At 49.7% G+C, this 17,453-nt stretch overlaps 1 protein-coding gene across 7 annotated transcripts in view; it reads left to right on the top strand.

Annotated features, from left to right (window-relative positions):
* RNF8 (ring finger protein 8) overlaps window positions 1-17,247 on the top strand; it is a 38,134-nt gene extending 20,887 nt beyond the window's left edge. For 2 of the 7 annotated variants that reach the window (XM_045572679.1, XM_045572677.1), the window contains 6 exons: window positions 243-305; window positions 3,241-3,330; window positions 5,286-5,393; window positions 7,657-7,861; window positions 13,466-13,617; window positions 16,794-16,915. In XM_045572679.1, coding sequence (XP_045428635.1) covers window positions 243-305; window positions 3,241-3,330; window positions 5,286-5,393; window positions 7,657-7,861; window positions 13,466-13,593 — 594 coding nt within the window. In that variant the 3' untranslated portion in view covers window positions 13,594-13,617; window positions 16,794-16,915. Of the gene's footprint in view, window positions 1-242; window positions 306-3,240; window positions 3,331-5,285; window positions 5,394-7,656; window positions 7,862-13,055; window positions 13,618-16,790 lie in introns of those variants that run through there. The other 5 variants (XM_036413569.2, XM_036413574.2, XM_045572678.1 and 2 more) reach the window with 5 other exon arrangements.
* The last annotated feature ends 206 nt before the right edge of the window (window positions 17,248-17,453 follow it).

Below are 17,453 nucleotides of genomic sequence, written 5' to 3'. Positions count from 1 at the left end.
CCAGAACAGCCTGAGTGGTGGCTTACAAGTGGCAGCCCTGAGGCGAGCAGTATTTAAGCAGTTAACTCTTCTTAGATCCCTTGCTGCCCACAGCTTGAGTAAAATGGGAAATTTTCCACCTGCTTCCTGCCCCCTATTGCTTCCAGATGCTCATGCTGGCTGGTCTGCTCTGCTTGCTGCTGGATTTTGTTGCTTTTTCCCTCTCTGCCGGGAAACCTTCCATTTTGTTTTTGGTTTTGCAGGGTTTGGAGAAAGAGCAAGGAGAAGAGAACCTGAAGCAACAGCTGGCCCAGGCTCTGCAGGAGGTAAGTTAGCTCTTGCCACGGTGGGCTGTGGAGTGGGGGCAGCCAGGCTTCTCATGGCCATTGGCTGCTTCTGCTGCTTAGCGCACACCTCCGCGGCACCTCCAGTCTAAAGAGAGCAGGTGACAGCTGCTCACACCATCAGGTCGGAGACTGGAGCCTCACAGACATGCCAGACCTCAGCATGGAAACTCACATCTTCATCCGAGCAGAAGCTGCTCTGGTGAAGATGGAATGGAGCCGGTAGCAATTAGGAGGCTCTGGGGAAGTGCTGCACCTCCGGGAAGGCGAGGGCAGCAGAGGGGAATCGTGAGCCAGGCCTTGGCCACCACCAAGGCCTGCAAGGCTTCCATTCTGTCACCGATCCTGAGCTGAAGCTGTCCAGAACCCATTCGAGAATGTGCAGTTTAACAGTCAGCAAAACATCCTGATTTACTGAAAAGACAGGGCTCAGAGGAATAAAATTCTCCTAAAAGGTAGTTTGTAATTTTTTATTTAATTTGACTACTTTTCTCATCTGATTATTTTTATAAATTTTTTTGCATCTTTAAAACCTGTTTTGTCTTCTGTCCTTTATGTGTTAGAAGTAGTAATTTGATGCAAGTTTAGTTGGGCTAGTGGATGGTTGTCTCCTTGAGAAAAGTGAGTGATCGCATTAGAGTTTGTTTAGGATAATTGAGCCTTACGGCTCTTTTATTGCACGCCTGCCTTCAACCTTCTTGCAGTGCTAACAGTCACATGCGATTTAAAGCTTGGGAGGTGCACAGACAGCTTTGGGAAGAACTAGGTGAAAATTCCATTTGCTTGGAATTTTATTTTCTAAGTTTGTTTACTTTCTAGAGTGAGAGGGTAGGCATACTTCCCATCTAGAGGGTTATTAAATTAATATTCAGATACTGTTTTGAACTTGACTGGAAAAGAGAAAGGTTCTGCTGCTTGGAAATCCCTGAGGGATCACTGCGTACTCCGCATCCACAACTCCTCACCCTCTCCTGAAACAGACAGGAAAACACTGTCACTCAGCATGAGGTGCCGGGCCAGTCTCCGCTCATTAGCCTCAAATGGGGTACTTCTAGGTCATGGTTCTGTGCCAGCATGCCTGGGGGACATAGCTCTCTCTCAACTGAAACGTGTTGGTTCTTCTGGAACTGCTCTTTTTCATTTACCAGATCATTATATCAACTGGATTTACATAAAGGTTTACAACTTTTCTGAATGCTTTCTTAGCTGTTACTAGTGGCCTGGTGCATGAAATTCATGCATGGGGGTTGGAGGGTGTTCCTCAGCCCAGCCTGTACCCTCTCCAATCTGGGACCCCTCAGGGGGTGCCCCACTGCTGGCATCAGGCCTAAACCAGCAGTTAGACATCCCTCTCATAATCTGGGACTGCTGGCTCCTGGCTCACCTGCCTGTCTGCCTGATCTCCCCTACCCACTCTGCCTGCTGTCCTGATCACCCCCAACTGTCCTCCCCTCCTGGCCTCATTGCCCCTAACCGCCTCTGCCTCCGCCCCTGCCACCATGGCTTTGTCCAGAAGGTCTCCCAGAAGGTCGCCCGGTCTAATTAGCATATTCTCTTTTATTAGTATAGAGAGAGGCCTGGTGCATGGGTGGAGGCTGCCTGGTCTGCCCTGAATGGTGTCCCAGATCAGGTTGGGGGTCCCCTTAGGAGGTGGGGCCGGCCTGGGTGAGGGGTCTGGTGTGGTTTGTACAGGCCAGCCACACCCCCATTGGGGTGGGAGAACCCACTGGGGGCAGTGCCAGCTTGACTGAGGGGCTGGGGCAGTTTGCAAGCCAGCCATGCCCTCATCGGGGTGGGGGTCCCCACTGGGGGGCATGACCAGCCTGGGCAAGGGACTGAAGGACATTTGCAGGATGGCCGTGCCCCCGTTGGGATGAGGGTCCCCCTGGGGGACATGGCCAGCATGGGCTAGGGGCCGAGAGCCATTTGGAGGTGGTTTGCAGGCTGGCCAAGCCACCAGCTTTGTCCAGAGGGATGTTCGGAACATCTTCTGGTCTAATTGGCATATTACCCTTTTATTAGTATAGATTTTATTATTAACACCAATATGGGTGAGGTACCTGTTTTCCTATTTTATAGGTGAGAGAGTTACAACACACCTCATTAGTGGTCAAAATGAACGAATACCCAGGCCTTCTGTTATAACTGCTTTTCTCAGGCAATCTCACATTTTAAAGTTTCTTTCTTGAGTAATATCTTTTTAGAAATACAAAAAGGATGTGGTTTAAAGTATAAGCTACACTTATGCACAGGGAGTTCAGAAATTAGGTTTCATAGAAGTGGAACCACTTGGCACTCATCTAGGCAGTTATTCCCCAGGAGTAAGCTGTTAACTCTTGGGCACGCCAGGTTCCAGAAAATGCAGGCAGGGTTTAGGCAGGACTGTCTTGCACGGCAGTAGCGTGTGATATGTGGAATAAATAGGTTAAAGGCCTTTTTAATTTCAATGAAAATGAAATCCCTGAATCCCATTTCTCCCTGATTACTTCTTAAAAGCCCACTCCCAGTGCTGGGTAGCCTCAGAGTTCCTTATTAGTTCTTGCACATTGGTTTTTAGAATCGCTTGGATAGCTTTTATAAAAACGCACATTCTGGGCCCCCACCAACATCTGCAGAATCAGATTCCCTGGAAGGCAGTTCCTCAGTTGATCTGGACAGCCAGGGGGGCTGGGCTATTTCCAGAGGGATTACGGTAGTAGGTTTCATGGCCTCCCTGCCTGTTTACTCCCCCTGCCCCCCCCCCCCCAAAAAAAAGGCAGCAGATAAGTGTCCTGAAGGAACAAAGGCATTAATTTTAAATTGCCAGCCCATTGATCCCTTGAACTAACGCCGCTTATGGGGGGAAGGGGTAGCTGTGTGTGGCTAAAAGGAGGGTGCAGTGGAGCTCGTCTTGAGTGTGTGTCTGCTGTGTCTGCAGCATCAGGCTCTAATGGAGGAGCTAAACCGCAGCAAGAAGGACTTTGAAGCCATCATTCAAGCCAAGAACAAAGAATTGGAGCAGACCAAGGTACTAGAAAGAAGATGAAGGTTTAGAATTTGGTTAGTATGTGCAACTCAGCATTTTCAACAGTGCAAGGGTTGCTATGGTGAATGGTGAGAGAAGAGAGTATGTGGCTTTTCCCAGCCTCAGGGGAAATAATCTGTAAAATTACTCAGGCCTATAGAAGGTTCTGCCTGTAAGACAACATCTGCTTCCTTCCCTCCCTCATTCGGAAGCGAAATGCCACAGATCAGACACACTTGCTGCGGTCTAATCCATTGTCTAGGGTAGCTGCTCCCTCGGTGCGTCTCACTGACACAGGCTGTAATCACAGCCTCATGCATTTATGTAATTATTTCCCACATCAAATCAGTAGGACTCTTACGTTAGGGGTTATTAACTCAGTGCCCAGACGGGGAGTGGAAGTGAGCAGTGTCCTGTGAGGACGAGGTGCACGGGAAAGGAGCCTTTGCCCCCACCGCCGCCCCAGAGAGCAACTCTGCTGCAGCCAGTTGTGCCATCCAGAAACATGTGAGCACAGTGTTGTCAGATCTGAGTTTGCCACAGAAGAGGGAAATCCAAATGTTCACGTAAAATATCCTAATTTTCAAATATTCACAATAAGTTCAGTTTTTTGTTTTGTTTTTTAATGGCCAAACTAAACCAATCTGTAAGCTGTATCCAGTCCACAGGCCATCAGTTTGCATCCTCTGACCCCAAATCACTGCCTGAGCCCGCCTGCATCTCGCAGCCTGCCCCTCCTCACAGACAGCCCCGGAGCAGAGCACAGAAAGGAGGAGACTCTCTTCACTGGGACTGATTGCCTTATCCTCTGTTAAAATCACAGGTTACCTTCTTTCCCAACCATCTTTTTAAACACAGCAATTCATTATTGTTCAGGGAACTTGACTCGAGTTAGAAATGGGCCCAGATCATCTTCCCTGTCGTAAGTCTTCGCTTTGATTAGAAGAGAAAACAAAAGATTAAAAATGAGCCTGGCCAGTGTAACTCAGTGGTTGAGTGGCAACCTGTGAACCAGAAGGTCACGGTTCGATTTCCTATTGGGGCACATGACCAGGTTAGGGGCTCCATTCCCAGTAGGGGGTGTGCAGGAGGCAGTCAATTGATAATGTTTCTCTCTGGATATTTCTATCTCCCTCTCCCTCTCTCTGAAATCAGTAAAAATTAATTTGTATATTAAAAACCAAAAGATGATAAATGAACCAATTATATTCCCTGAAAGTCATTTCCTCTGTCCCTCGGGGACTCCTAATACTTTATTTTTGGGGTTGAGGTGCTAACTTAAATGATGCTTCAAAGGCACACACCTAGGATGCTCCCTAAAAAGATTGTCCACAGCGGTTTGACCTCTTGCGGAAAGCAGAGGGAAATTGCACTGCAGGCCTTGCAGGAGTGGGAAGTGGCAAGCATAGAGCTTGGGGCCTGACACCCTTCCAGCCTCCAGGAAATATAGAGATTATATTTTACAGAAGAGGCAGCTATAAAGAGCACAAGGCACCTTATACACTAATTCAAACTTCTGCCTCTATGGACTGTTCTTTATGTCTTCTGTTTTGTCCAGTGAGTTCTCAGTTTGGGGAGTTATTTTATATTATATCCCCTCTGAACCCCAATTCACTTTGGGATGCTGAATGTCTCATTCTGGCCTTGGGTGTTGGTGGGGTTAGTATACTGCCTTCAGTTTTTCTCATTGGGTTAATTTAGGGAAGGAGACAGAAACTATAATACAAATACTGAAAAATCAGAGAGAAGAAAGAAAGGAAGACAGTGCCCCCTATTAGAAACCAGTTCTGAGAAATAGTACTCCCTGGGAAATGCTTTGTTCTCTGTGTTGCTCTGCCAGGATGGATTTTTAATTTAGAATCCTGGATCCCTTCCGGGTGATTAGCCCTGCTCCCTGTTTGTTTTGCATTCTCGTTGGTCCTCCCGAATGACGGGTAGGTTGGGTTGTGTCTTTGCAGGAAGAGAAGGAGAAGGTGCAAGCACAGAAGGAGGAAGTCCTTAGCCACATGAACGACGTGCTAGAGAACGAGCTCCAGTGTATCATCTGTTCAGAATACTTTATTGAGGTAATTATGCACAGTGGCTCCCGCTGCCTGTCACTCTCCTGACCCTGGAGCTCCGCTGCACAGGCGGCCGCTGCCACAGAGAAGCATTCGGAAGGGCTTTTGCTTGTGGGAACTTCTTGTAGCTGACTTCAAAGTGATGTCTACAGGTGGCCACTTCTCATTTGTTTTTGTAGTCTTCTTTAACTTTCCTATTTCCTTTCCTATTACCTTTGTTCTCGAGTATTTACTTGATATAATCAATATTTTTAGCTGCAATACAGCCTTTCTCTCTGTTGTTGGGGAGAAAACAGAGCCACATGGCTTTAGTTTTTGAAAAATCAGAATAAAGCTGCTCAATAAAGCTACTCCTCACCAAGAATGGGCATGGTGCTGAGAGTGGGCGTGCGGCACAGCCTTTTAATCGGTCGGTCATGTGATTGATGTGCGGACACTGGGAATTCAGTTTCAGGGACTCCGAGGCCTTGTGAAAGTGAAGCAGCTCTCTCCTACGTTATCAATAGTCACCCGTCATATTTTTGCACAGACTCTTATTTGTGCATATTGTACCATTTGTGACCAGTTTATCATATACACAAGTTTAAATCAGGTTTTTAAGTGACAGTGCTTTTCAGCTTCCTTTACAAAGGAAGTCACATATGGCACTGCTTCCTTTTTTATGGCAGTCTTTATGAGGTTGAGTCCACTAGCCTCCTAAAAACTCTCTTCTGAGCACACCTGTTTCTTTTGCTCTGGATCCACTTTGATTTCAGGTCATAAATTTCCCCATAATTTGTAGGCATTTGATTGGGTTTACAGACTCTACCAGGGGAAGACAGGAAGGGGGGCTTAGGACAGGGGTTGGGTTAGCCCACCTGGGCTTCTGCACAGACAAACCAGACTGACAATGTGGCCTGGGTTTTGTGTACTGCACATCGCCAGACCTTTTCTACTTAAAGTTGTGTTGGAAAGAGGTTTCCTTTTAATCAGACAGTTTTTAGTGCTTTTTATAAGAATTTACCTCCTATAATAAACAGATGGTTTACTGGTTGGCCTTTGGGCCAACTTAGCATTTGAAATACACATTATTTCTGTGTCATTTGTCACATCCTAAAAGCAGGATGAAGACTTTTGAGCCTCCGAAAAGTTGTGTCTTAGGAGGCATACATAAATCGGAGCCATGAAGATAATGGTTTATATTATTGGAAATGAAAAGCACGGCGAAAATGGGACCACTGGTCTACTCAGCGAAACCCCTCAAATGACAAAGCTCCTCAGCTTCCCCCCTTTCCACAGGTTCATTCACTCACGGTCAGGCCCTGGCAGGGAACCCATTACAGTTTTTCCATTTCTCCCTTTTTCTTCAGCCTTTTTAAATGCCTTTTACTTGTTTGTTTGTTTGTTTTAATATATTTTATTGATTTTTTTTACAGAGAGGAAGAGAGAGGGATAGAGAGTTAGAAACATCGATGCAAGAGAAATATCGATCAGCTGCCTCTTGCACACCCCCCACTGGGGATGTGCCTGCAACCAAGGTACATGCCCTTGACCGGAATCGAACCTGGGACCTTTCAGTCCGCAGGCCAACGCTCTATCCACTGAGCCAAACCGGTTTCGGCAGTTGCCTTTTACTTGTATTTTATTTTTTTAGTTTCTTTTGAATAGAGAGGACTCCTATCATCCTACATACTGAATTTTCTGTGGGTATTCACTCCCCTTTCTATATTAAAATTGAGGTTCTAATTCCCCATTAGTAAGACACACATTTGTTTTCTGTAAGAGAATTAATGATGTACTTCTTCCAAACATTCACTCGCTTATTAGTCCTTCCAGTGTCCAATGACATTTGGTAGCTAACCCATGTTGGCAGTGGCCTAAGTTGGTGGAACAATACAGACAGCCTCCTGGGGCCTGAGTCTATGAATTTAACCTTTGAGGAAGAAAATATACCATCTAACTCGTAGCTTAAAATTTCCCATCCCTTTCCCAGCCAGGGTTGCTCAGTGGTTGAGGTCGACCCATGCACCAAAAGGTCACTGATTCAATTCCCAATAGGAGGCAGCCTATCAATGTTGATGTTTTTCTCTCTCCCTTCCTTTCTCTATAAAATCAATAAAAACATTTTAAATTTTTTCCAGCCCCCAAAATGTTTCTGGTACCTTTTGTAAGGTCTTTAGAGAAGATTATGGTTGAAAACCCAGTTGGTCTTGCTTAGCTTTGAGCTCACACCGACCCTGGGAAAGTTAACCTGACAGTTCTGATGTGTGTGTTCACATTCCCATTGCAGGCTGTCACCCTGAACTGTGCCCACAGTTTCTGCTCCTATTGTATCAATGAATGGATGAAGAGGAAGGTAGAATGTCCCATTTGTCGGAAGGACATCAAGTCCAAAACCCCCTCCCTGGTTCTGGACAATTGCATTAGTAAAATGGTAGATAATCTGAGCTCGGAAGTAAAAGAACGACGAACTGACTTAATTAAGAGACGAAAAGGTGAGTGGTTTTGTACAAGGTGAGCGCCCTCAATGAAGGACTTACAACTGGTTGGGGAAGAGTCAGATGAAGAAGATGTGGCAGAAGGGGACAATTAAAGGAGTTAAGGATAATGTGTGAGAAGGAGTTGAAGTAGCATTCACTCCCTTGAGCACCGGGAAAGGGGGCTTAGTGTATGTGCCTTGGTTATGGGGGTAAAAGATGTGATTAGAAACTGATGGTCAGTCAGTTTGCTGTATTGATCACTAGATGGTGCTGTTGTTCAAGACAGTTTAGTTTTGCCCAGGTTTAAAAACCCTTGGATTGGGTATATACAGTCAATTATAAATCAGACGTATACAAGTCAGAGATTCACCACTTGAATGCCTGAAGGAAGCACATATACAGGTTCTCTCTGTGATAGTCACAGCTTCATTACACAAATTGGGCATAATGTTAAACCAGAGGCAGATAAGTTTAAGCTTGCCATGTTATCATTGTGGGTGCTAATATGTTTACCAGCAAGTCTCCGAGTTGGAGGGAATTTGGTAAAGAGATTGGGGAAGGGGTGGGTGAATTTCCCTAACGAATCAGACTTCCATCGTGAACTCCTGCTTATTTAACGAGTGACCTCATCACCCCTGCTGCCTGCTCTGCTGAGGGTTGCAGAGCTGCTCTGCTGAAGACATGAATGGCCTTTGGCAAAAGGACATGTCCTGGGGCAAAGCACCAGGAGCTTAATGGATAAGAAGGCTGGTTGACGTGCAGTGATGAGTGCATAGAAGCAGGGTGGACTTGATCATCACTAAGTCCCTTTAATAACCTGGTGTAGCACTGCCTCCTGAGAAAGCTGCAGAGCCAGCGTGCTGTGATACCAGTTGGCTGCACATAAGGCCTATCAGAGAAGAGCCAGGAGCCTGCTGCCATTCCAGGTGCTTCCCGCCACCTGGCCAAGGGAATCCATGTTGACGTGTGCCTTTGGATGTACCTTTCCCCAAGTTCAGAGGGGCTGAAGCAATAGGATCTTCTGTTCCCTGCTTCCTTTCTCCTCGCCCTCCAGCGGATAGCAGCCACTTCCAGTAGGGCCAGCAGTCTGATGCTGATTTGGGAGCAGCTGTTGCATGAGACGCGCTCAGGTGGTCCTCTACAGCAGAGGCAGAAAGCTTGCTGGTGGGGAGGGGGGTTGTTGCCATGCTAAACAGAAGTGTTCTTGAGCCTGTTACCCTCAAGGAAGATATGCTGACCTGTGCCCATTTTAAGCCCCCAGAAATTGTGGGGTTTTTTTTTACCTCCCACGAGCCATTGGTTCTGGCAGAATCCCATCGTTCCTCCTCTCCACCTCCCTCCTCCGTTAGCATGTACAGGAACACTGTACGATGGGCCAGGAAACAATTGTCTGGGGGGAGGAAGAGAGGGACGCAGGTAGTATGACAAGTTCCACAGCAGGGCGCTAGGAAACTGCCGAGAAGAGGCACTCCCGTCGGCCTGGGCAGGCGGAGTGCGGGAGAAGCTTCATGGAAGACGTGCCTTTTGAATGAGTTCAGGTTTCCCCAAGGGGCAGCTTTCCAAGCAAAGCACAGAGGTGTGAGAAGCAGTGTTTTGTTCCTAGCAGTGCCTCCTCGTGTCCACATCACCTGTGGAATGTCTCCATGGCGCTGAGCAGCGGGTCTACTGGGGCATTGCGAGTGCCTTCTGTTCGCTTTCCTCTTTCCTTTCCGAGGGAACGGGGACCCGGGCACCCGGAGCTGACCAGGCTCAGCCTTTGAGCTGAAGTGTGCTGGGACTGTCCGCAGGGGGGACACCCAGGTACTTTCTTCGTCCGGCCCATTGAGGAGGTTTCTCCTCGAAAGTTCGAGCTCAGTAGATGGCTTCATGCAGCTTTGAAAGGGATAGAATAGCCAACTCCCTTTTCTCTCCAAAGGCTAAAGAGGATATCTCTGCCTTCTGGTAACCGCAGAGCTGCGCCGTAAGCCTATCGGCCTCCCCTGGCGCACCTGCCCAGGCCGTTCTGGCAGCCGCCTGGGCTCCTGCAGTTATCACCGCGAGTGCAGCTGTGAGGTTTCCTCTGGAGACGGCAAAGGTTCTCGGCCTGGCTAGGGAAACGTGCCCGAGCATCCGCAGCTCCGCCGGCCTGCGGTGTGGGATTTAGCGGAACTCTCATTTCAGATACCAGCCTTCCTTGCCAACAGAAAGCTGGTTTAATTTACCCCAGTGCATGGGAATTTTAAGAAGGACCAAACAGGCTCTGGGAGCTTTGGTTGGCAAGCCTGTCATTGTCAGAGGACTCTTCTCCTGCAGGGGTTGCTCTCAGCACGAGTTCCGAGAGGGAGACCCGCCTCTGGCCACGTGGGGCTCATCCCATAGAGAGCATCTGGTCGTTAGCTTAGCCTTGTGTTCCGTGTCCCATGGGAGGCACAGAGCCTCCTGGCTGATGAGCCATTGGTCCCTTGTAAACTCCGGGTGGCCAGACGACAGAGGAGAGAAGGAAAGTGTTGAAGAAAGGGTGCTCTGGAGCTGGGGCAGGTCTGGAGCATCAGTAAGTGCTAGCGCCAGTAATTGTAACTGGCCCGGCCCGGAAGGAAGCTGAAGGAGGTTTGCCTGCCAGGAAGACATCTACCCCCTGCAGAGGCTCCCTCTCCTGTTACTCTCTTCTCCTTCAGTGTTTGTTGGTTGACAAGAGTGTTAACATTCCCGCTTTTATGTTTCCCCAGCAGTTTCTCTGGGTTGGGCTCAGAAAAGAAGAAAGCAGATTTTCTAGAAATGAAATCCTATTAGTCCTTTAGGACAGTGATTTCCAGTCCAGGGGCTTTTTCCCACCACATTCCCCAGCTCCACTGATACTGTCCTATTGAGCCGAGGCTAGTGAGAGTGCCATGGCCTTCAGGTGAGCTGAGGCGGAGAGATGTTCATGAGCCACAGCTTTGCAGAGTCCAGAGATTGAGGGTCTCCAGGAAGATCTGCCCAGGTCACATCTCGGCCAGGTCAGACCTGGGCCGCTTCCGGTAGCTAGCTGGAGGGTGGTCCAGGCATGGGATGCAGGAAACTGGCAGTCTCTGAAGAGAGTGCCTGCCTGCCACCTGGCAGGCCGTCCCTGATATTGCCATTGTCCCTGGCTGAAAGAGCCCAGTAAAAGGCGTGTGTGGGAATGGCAGAGTTGACTTCATCCAGAGAGAATACTTGTTGGCAAGTACTTTAATCCTCCCAGTTCTGCTGCTAGAGAGTCAGGAGGGCCTATGCATGAAGTCAGCATGCCGGTCTGACATAGGATGGTGTTTGTCTAAGGGACATAGCTCGCAGCAAGGCTAGCATGCGGTGGGGTGTCCACCTGCATGCATCCAAATAGCGTATAACACTGGACTCTAAAATATTTGATTTAGTCCAGAACCACCCTCCATTTTTTGCCCCTCCTTTTATATATATTTTTCTAAATTGAGATTTTTTATTCCTCTCCTGAGGATACATTTTTATTGATTTTTAGAGAGAAAGGAACAGTGAGGGGGGTGGAGAGAGAGAAAGGGGAGAGAGACAAAGGGGGGGGGGGGACACATTGATCGGTTGCTTCTGTATGTGCCTTGATGGATATTGAACCCACAGCTAGGTATGTGCCCTGACCAGAATCAAACCAGAAACCTTTTGGTATTTGGGACGATGCTCTATCACACTGAGCCATCCAGCCAGGGCTTTTTTCTTCTTCTTTTTATTGTTGACACTATTACGAATGTCCCCATTTACTCCTCCCCTCTACCCAGCCCTCGCACCCCCTTCCCTCGGGCCATAACCACACTGTTGTCTGGGTCTATGGGTTATACATATAAATGTTTGGCTAATCCTTTCATCTTCTTTCATCCAGCTCCCCACTCCCCTCTGACAGCTGTCAAATTGTTCCATGTATCCATGCTTGTGTGTCAGTTTATTTTGTTCATAAGGTTCCACATATAAGTGAGATCTTATGGTATTTGCCTTTCTCTGACTGGCTTATTTCACTTAGCATAATACTCTCCAGGTCCCTCTATGCTGTCTCAAAGGATAACAGACCCTTCTTTTTTTACGGCTGTGTAGTAAGCCATTGCATAAAAGTACTATAGCTTTTTGATGTGCTCATCTGCTGATGGGTACTGGGACTGTTTCTAGATCATGGCCATTGTAAATAATGCTGCTATGAAGCATATACTCTTTCTGATTGGTGTTTTGGATTCTTAGGATATATTCCCAAAGTGGATCACTAGGTCAAAAAGCAATTCCATTTTTAATTTTTTTAAGGAAATGCCAATAGTGTTTTCCACAGTGGCTGCAGCAGTCTGCATTCCCTTTTCTCCACATCCTCGCCAGCACTTGTTGTTTGTTGGTACATTGATGGTAGCCATTCTGACAGGTGTGAGGTGATACCTCGTTGTTTTAATTTGCATTTCTCTGATGATCAGTGACTTTGAGCATTTTTTTTTCATGTCTCTTGGCCATTTTTACATCCTCTTCTGGAAAAGTGTCTTCAGTCCATTTGCCCATTTTTTAACTAGATTATTTGTCTTTCTGGTGTTGAGTTGTATATGTTCTTTATATATATATATATACATATTTTAAATATATATTTTATTGATTTTGTACAGAGAGGAAGGGAGAGAGATAGTTAGAAACATCGAAGGGAGAGAGTCATCGATCAGCTGCCTCTTGCACACCCCCTACTGGGGATATGCCCGCAACCAAGGTACATGCCCTTGACCGGAATCGAACCCGGGACCCTTCAGTCCCCAAGCCGACGCTCTATCCACTGAGCCAAACCGGTTTCGGCATGTTCTTTATATATTTTGTAGATTAACCTCTTATCAAATGTATCATTGGTGACTACAATGGGTTCCTTTTTCATTTTGTTGATGGTTTCTTTTGCTGCCCTCCTTTTTTCCTTCCCTTCTCCTCTTTTGTCTCCTAATGTTCTTCCTTTCCTTGTCCCTTAAGTGGTGTCTGCCTCGTCGCCCTTATTGGCATCTCAGATTGCACAGTTGGGGCCCTGCCGGCTTGGCTCAGTGGTTGAGCATAGTCCTGTGAACCAGGAGATCACGGTTCGATTCCCAGTCGGAGCACAAGCCCGGGTTGCAGGCTTGATCCTCAGTGTGGGTTGTGCAGGAGACAGCTGATAATGATTCTCATCCTTGATGTTTCTGTCTCTCTCTCTCTCCCTTCCTTCCTCTCTGAAATCAATAAAAATATTATTTTTAAAAAAATTGCACAGGTGGAAGGGACAAGGGCAGCATGGAAACTGTTCACCCAGTGGCGAAGGTACTGTGATCTTAGAAGTCAGCTTCTAAGATGTGAATTGGAATAATGGAGTAGCCATCAGAGTCTCAGCCTCGCATTTCTCGTTGACTCTGTAGTCCTTGAGGTTTCTGGATGGTCTCCTTCCATCTAGAGGTGAAGCCTGTTCTGACTAGTGCTCTGTGGTGGAGTGTCTCTCTCCTTCACCGGAAACTGCCACCTCACCGCAGGCCCTGGACAAGCTTTCACAGCTTAGGGATGGCCCTTCCTACAATGATGATCTTTCAGTGCACCCCAAATGCGTACATGGCTGGGTTTGAGGGAACCATGCCTCCCGCTAGAGAAAAGACCAGCTGACCTTTGCTTACCTGCCTGCAGAGTCAGAAGCTCTGGTGAGCACCGCCCACCAGCGCTACCACCGCCACGTTGTACTGAGGGCGAGACCCGTGCTTGCTGGCCAAGGCTTGCCCACCAGCCGCAGAGAAGGGCCCAGGGGAGGAACCTGAGCACACGCTGGAGCTTCAGGAGAGGTAAGTGAGCAGCTCTGCTCGGGGGAAGCGGGGGAGGGTCCAGCAGGAGGGACTTCCCCTCGCTTGTTGCTGTTTTCCACAGCGGAAGTTCTTCCTGGCTTTTTTGGTTTTGTTTTCTGTAACGATAAAACAGTTACTTTGGCTCCCTAAAAAATGGACCCCCTCTTCCCGCTAACGTGCACCTTTAAATTGGCTCTTCAGATAGACTTGCAGGAGCCTCTTATTGAGGGAGACCCCTTGTGTGAATGGAGCGCAGCGTCACTACCCAGAGCTGCTGCTCTGGGAGGGTTCCGTGGTCCCGGCACTCACGGCGCGCTGTGCAGTGTTTTAGAGCAAGCTCAGATAAGTGGGTATCCCCATGTCCATGCCCGTCCTGGAAACCGTTTCCTCCTGTCCTTTCCCCCATGGAGCCCCGTAGGATTAGGTCCGTCTCCACAGAGGCGTCCGTGCATCAGCTGCACTGTATCCTGTCCAGGTGCCTGTGGCTGCGGTTCCTGAGACGTCTGGTAAGACCAGGCGTGCTCCTGTATCTGGCAGGGCTCCTGCTTGAACAGCCTCCTGCTTTTCTGCCCTGGAGAGTTTGGACCTTTTTTTTTTTTTTTTACTTTTGACCCATGAAACCTGAACCAGAACCAACCCTACAGGAACTGCTCTTCGCTTCCTTCCTCTGGACCTGCCTCTTCCTTAGTGCCTACTGGCAGGTGCTGGAGTGGAAGTGAGCGGAGCTTTCGGTCCAGGTGCAGGGCCTGGCTGTTGCAGTAATGCCACGAGAAGAGAGATGAGAGAAGAGAGATGAACGGTGCTAGGCAGAGGCCCAGGGACAGAGAAGGGAAGGGAAGGGAAAGGGGTGTGGGTGCTATCACCGGGAAAGGGGCTAAGAACAAGAAAGCAGGGAGTGCCAAGGGCAAGCAGTGCTGAGTGGCGGGACTGCAGAGTGCCGGAGAGCGGGTTGAGCATGAGGCCGGTGGACTGTGAAGGGTCCCCTGGCCTGTCCACAGATGTAGACTGGGGCCGTGGGAAAGCTATAGAAGATTTGGGGTGGAGCTGTGGCTGTCCACGCTACACTTTTCTGGATAGGTCAGTGGGGCCGCCGCGAAGATGATTCATGGTGATGGGGACCAGAACAGAGGCAGCGGCTCTGGCAAGGATGCTGGCGGGGCCAGAGAGGTAGCAGTGGGGATGCAGCAAGTGGCTGGACTTGCGCAGTGGGACAGAGGGTGGAATCTGTAGGTGTGTGGAGCTGGTTTGCTGTGAGGACGAAGGAGCTCAGAGATGCGGATCACTCCGGTTTCTGTGGGGCATGGGGCGACGATGGTGCATTTGCTGAAATCAGGCGCAGGTTGTCAGGGAGGTGAGTTTAGTTGTAGACTAGTTGTTTAGACCAAAGTGAGTTGAGAGTGCCTGAGGGCACTTATCAGGACCTGGAGCCCAGGAGAGTCTAGATTTGGGGATCCTGCCTGGGTGGTCAGAGTCCGGAGCAACGCCAGCATGGAAGGTGCGGTGGTGAAAGAGGAGCAGGCAGGGCAGATGGTGGGGAGTAGCCAGAGGTGGGGAAGGGGTGTGTGGGACAAGCAACAGAAGACATGGGAGTGGAGTGGCGTGCATTGGGCCTTCCTGACCCCACCCTTAGCCCTTATTGCCTTCTAGACATCTTCCTATGTGTTTATTTCAAATACTTACAATACTGAAATTGTATCTGTTAGTGTGTTCTTGCCCTCGATTTGTAAACAGGACAGGGGCTGTGTCTGTCTGTGGGTGGTCTCGGGCCTGGGAGTGTTTGGCCGATCTCCAGTGAGTGCACATTTATGAGTGGTCAGGGCTGCGGGGTGGGCAGTGTGGCTGCGGCTGAGGAAATGAGGATGGAAAAATGTCCTTTGGACAGAGCAGGCATCGTGGGGACTGGCCGGTCCGCAGCCAGTTTGCATTGACTTGTAGAAAGAGTATGGGCTAAAGTAGACAAGAGCAAGATTAACAAATTCTTCAAAAAATGGGCTACAAGTGTGAGGAGCTACTTAGAGAAGGCCGTGGCTGGGAGGGACGTCAGGGTACAGGAATTTTTGGAGACTTGAGAGATTTTAGCAGCTCACTCGCTGGTTGGAAGGAGCTGGAGAGGAGGTGCTGGGGAGCCGGGATAGGGACAGGGACAGTGCCTAGGAAGGCGGGCAGGGAGGAAGTGCAGAGCACAGAGGGAGGGGTTAGTCTCTAAAAGCAGGAGGTACGTCCTGTTCCCTAGAGAGAAGGGGACAATGCGGGAAGGCAGGCAAGGAAATGTGCGTAAGGGAGTCCAGAGCATTTCCTTCCTGTGGCTCCTGCACTTCTCTGAGCTGCCAGGGGAGGCCCTTAGCTGAGAGGAAGGGACCTGCACGGTTCTCCCAGCTCGCCAAGGCTGCCCTGAAGTGGGAGAGAAGTAACTTTGACAACCCTTGCAATCCTCCTACCAAAGTGTTCCGCACCTCAGCCTCAGGGAAGGGGGTTTCCTTGGTGGCTGCCTTGTGCCCTCAGGATGCGCCAGGATTCCCGCTTCTCCTGGAGGCCAGCAAACAGCCCCTCCCTCTCATCTTCCTGGGGTCGGAAGAACTCCCGCCTCCCCCTCCAGGCACCATGGATTCAGGTCCCTCTTTCCTTCAACAGAAACTTACCGAGGGTCAGCTTTGTGCCAGGCACTGTTGCAGGTGTAAGGAACAGAAAGAGGAGTGAACATCTATTGAGTTAGTGCCCTGGAGGAAAACAGCAAGGCTGGGGAGCGGTGGGCGGAGCGTCGGGCGGAGCGTCGTCAAGGAGGGCGGCACCACGGAGGTAGCATTGCAGTAAAGCTCTACGGGAAGTGGCCCACAGGGAGGGGACTAGAAGGACAGTGCTTGGGGCTGCTTGGAGTGTTGGACAAACAGTAAGGAGGCCAGGCGGCTACAATGGAGTGAGTGACCGGGAGAGGAGGTGAGGGCAGGAGGGGGGGCAGGAGGCAGGCCCTGTGGGCCTGATAAGCCACCGGAAGGCCCTTGACTTTGCTCGTACTCTGGGGGAAGTGAGGAGCGGGCTTTGAGCAGAGTGACATGATCTGACCTGTTTTCTCTCTGCAGGGCTGGCCTGTGGGGAAGGGATGGAGGGTGGCAGTAAGGAGGCCAGAGGAGGCCCATGCAGCTCATCCTTTATTTCTCTTCTCTTTCTCTCCAAAGCAGAGAGATTGCTGTGAAGACCGTGCTGCAGGAGCCTGTGAAAGACTGTGGAGCACGGGGTGGTCTCGAGGCTCCTCTGTGGACTCCAGGCTGCGCCGGGCCAGAGCGTGGGGGAGCCACGTGGGACGGAGTCCAATAGGAAGTTGTCCGTCACGAGCCTCCCATGCTGGCCAGCCCGCCGCGCCGTCACTGGAGCGCCCTGTGCCCACCGCCCGCGGCTCCCGGCGCCGGGCAGACTCTGCCTCAGTGCGCGTCGAATGGTTATGTAGTTCCGTTTGCTCTTCTAAATCTGTTGTTGTTTTGTTACTGTTTTGGTGCCTCTGCTGACCCTCGTTCCGGACAGCTTGAATGTACCCCGGTGGCTGCCCCTGGCGCCAAGGCAGCCTCTGTCTGAGAGGAGGGCACACTCCTTGTGAAAACAAGATGTCGTTTCCTGGAAATAAAATGTGAAACTGAACACCTGCTCGGCCGGGCTTTGGTGTATTTGTCTTCCTTCCCTTCCAGCTCCCAGACAGTCTCGCAGGTAAACACTGGCAGCTCATCAATGGCAGCCAAGGAAGCGCCTGTCCCAGGTGATGGACTCGGTGAACGTCAGCCCAGACGCCGGGCCCAGGTCACGGCCGTCACACTGGGCTGCGCGAAGCCCCCGATGTTGCGCTTCAT

Source organism: Pipistrellus kuhlii, unplaced genomic scaffold, assembly GCF_014108245.1.
Source record: "Pipistrellus kuhlii isolate mPipKuh1 unplaced genomic scaffold, mPipKuh1.p scaffold_m20_p_5, whole genome shotgun sequence".
In the NCBI taxonomy this organism is placed as follows: Eukaryota; Metazoa; Chordata; class Mammalia; order Chiroptera; family Vespertilionidae; genus Pipistrellus; species Pipistrellus kuhlii.
This window is presented reverse-complemented; position numbering and strand designations above follow the sequence as displayed.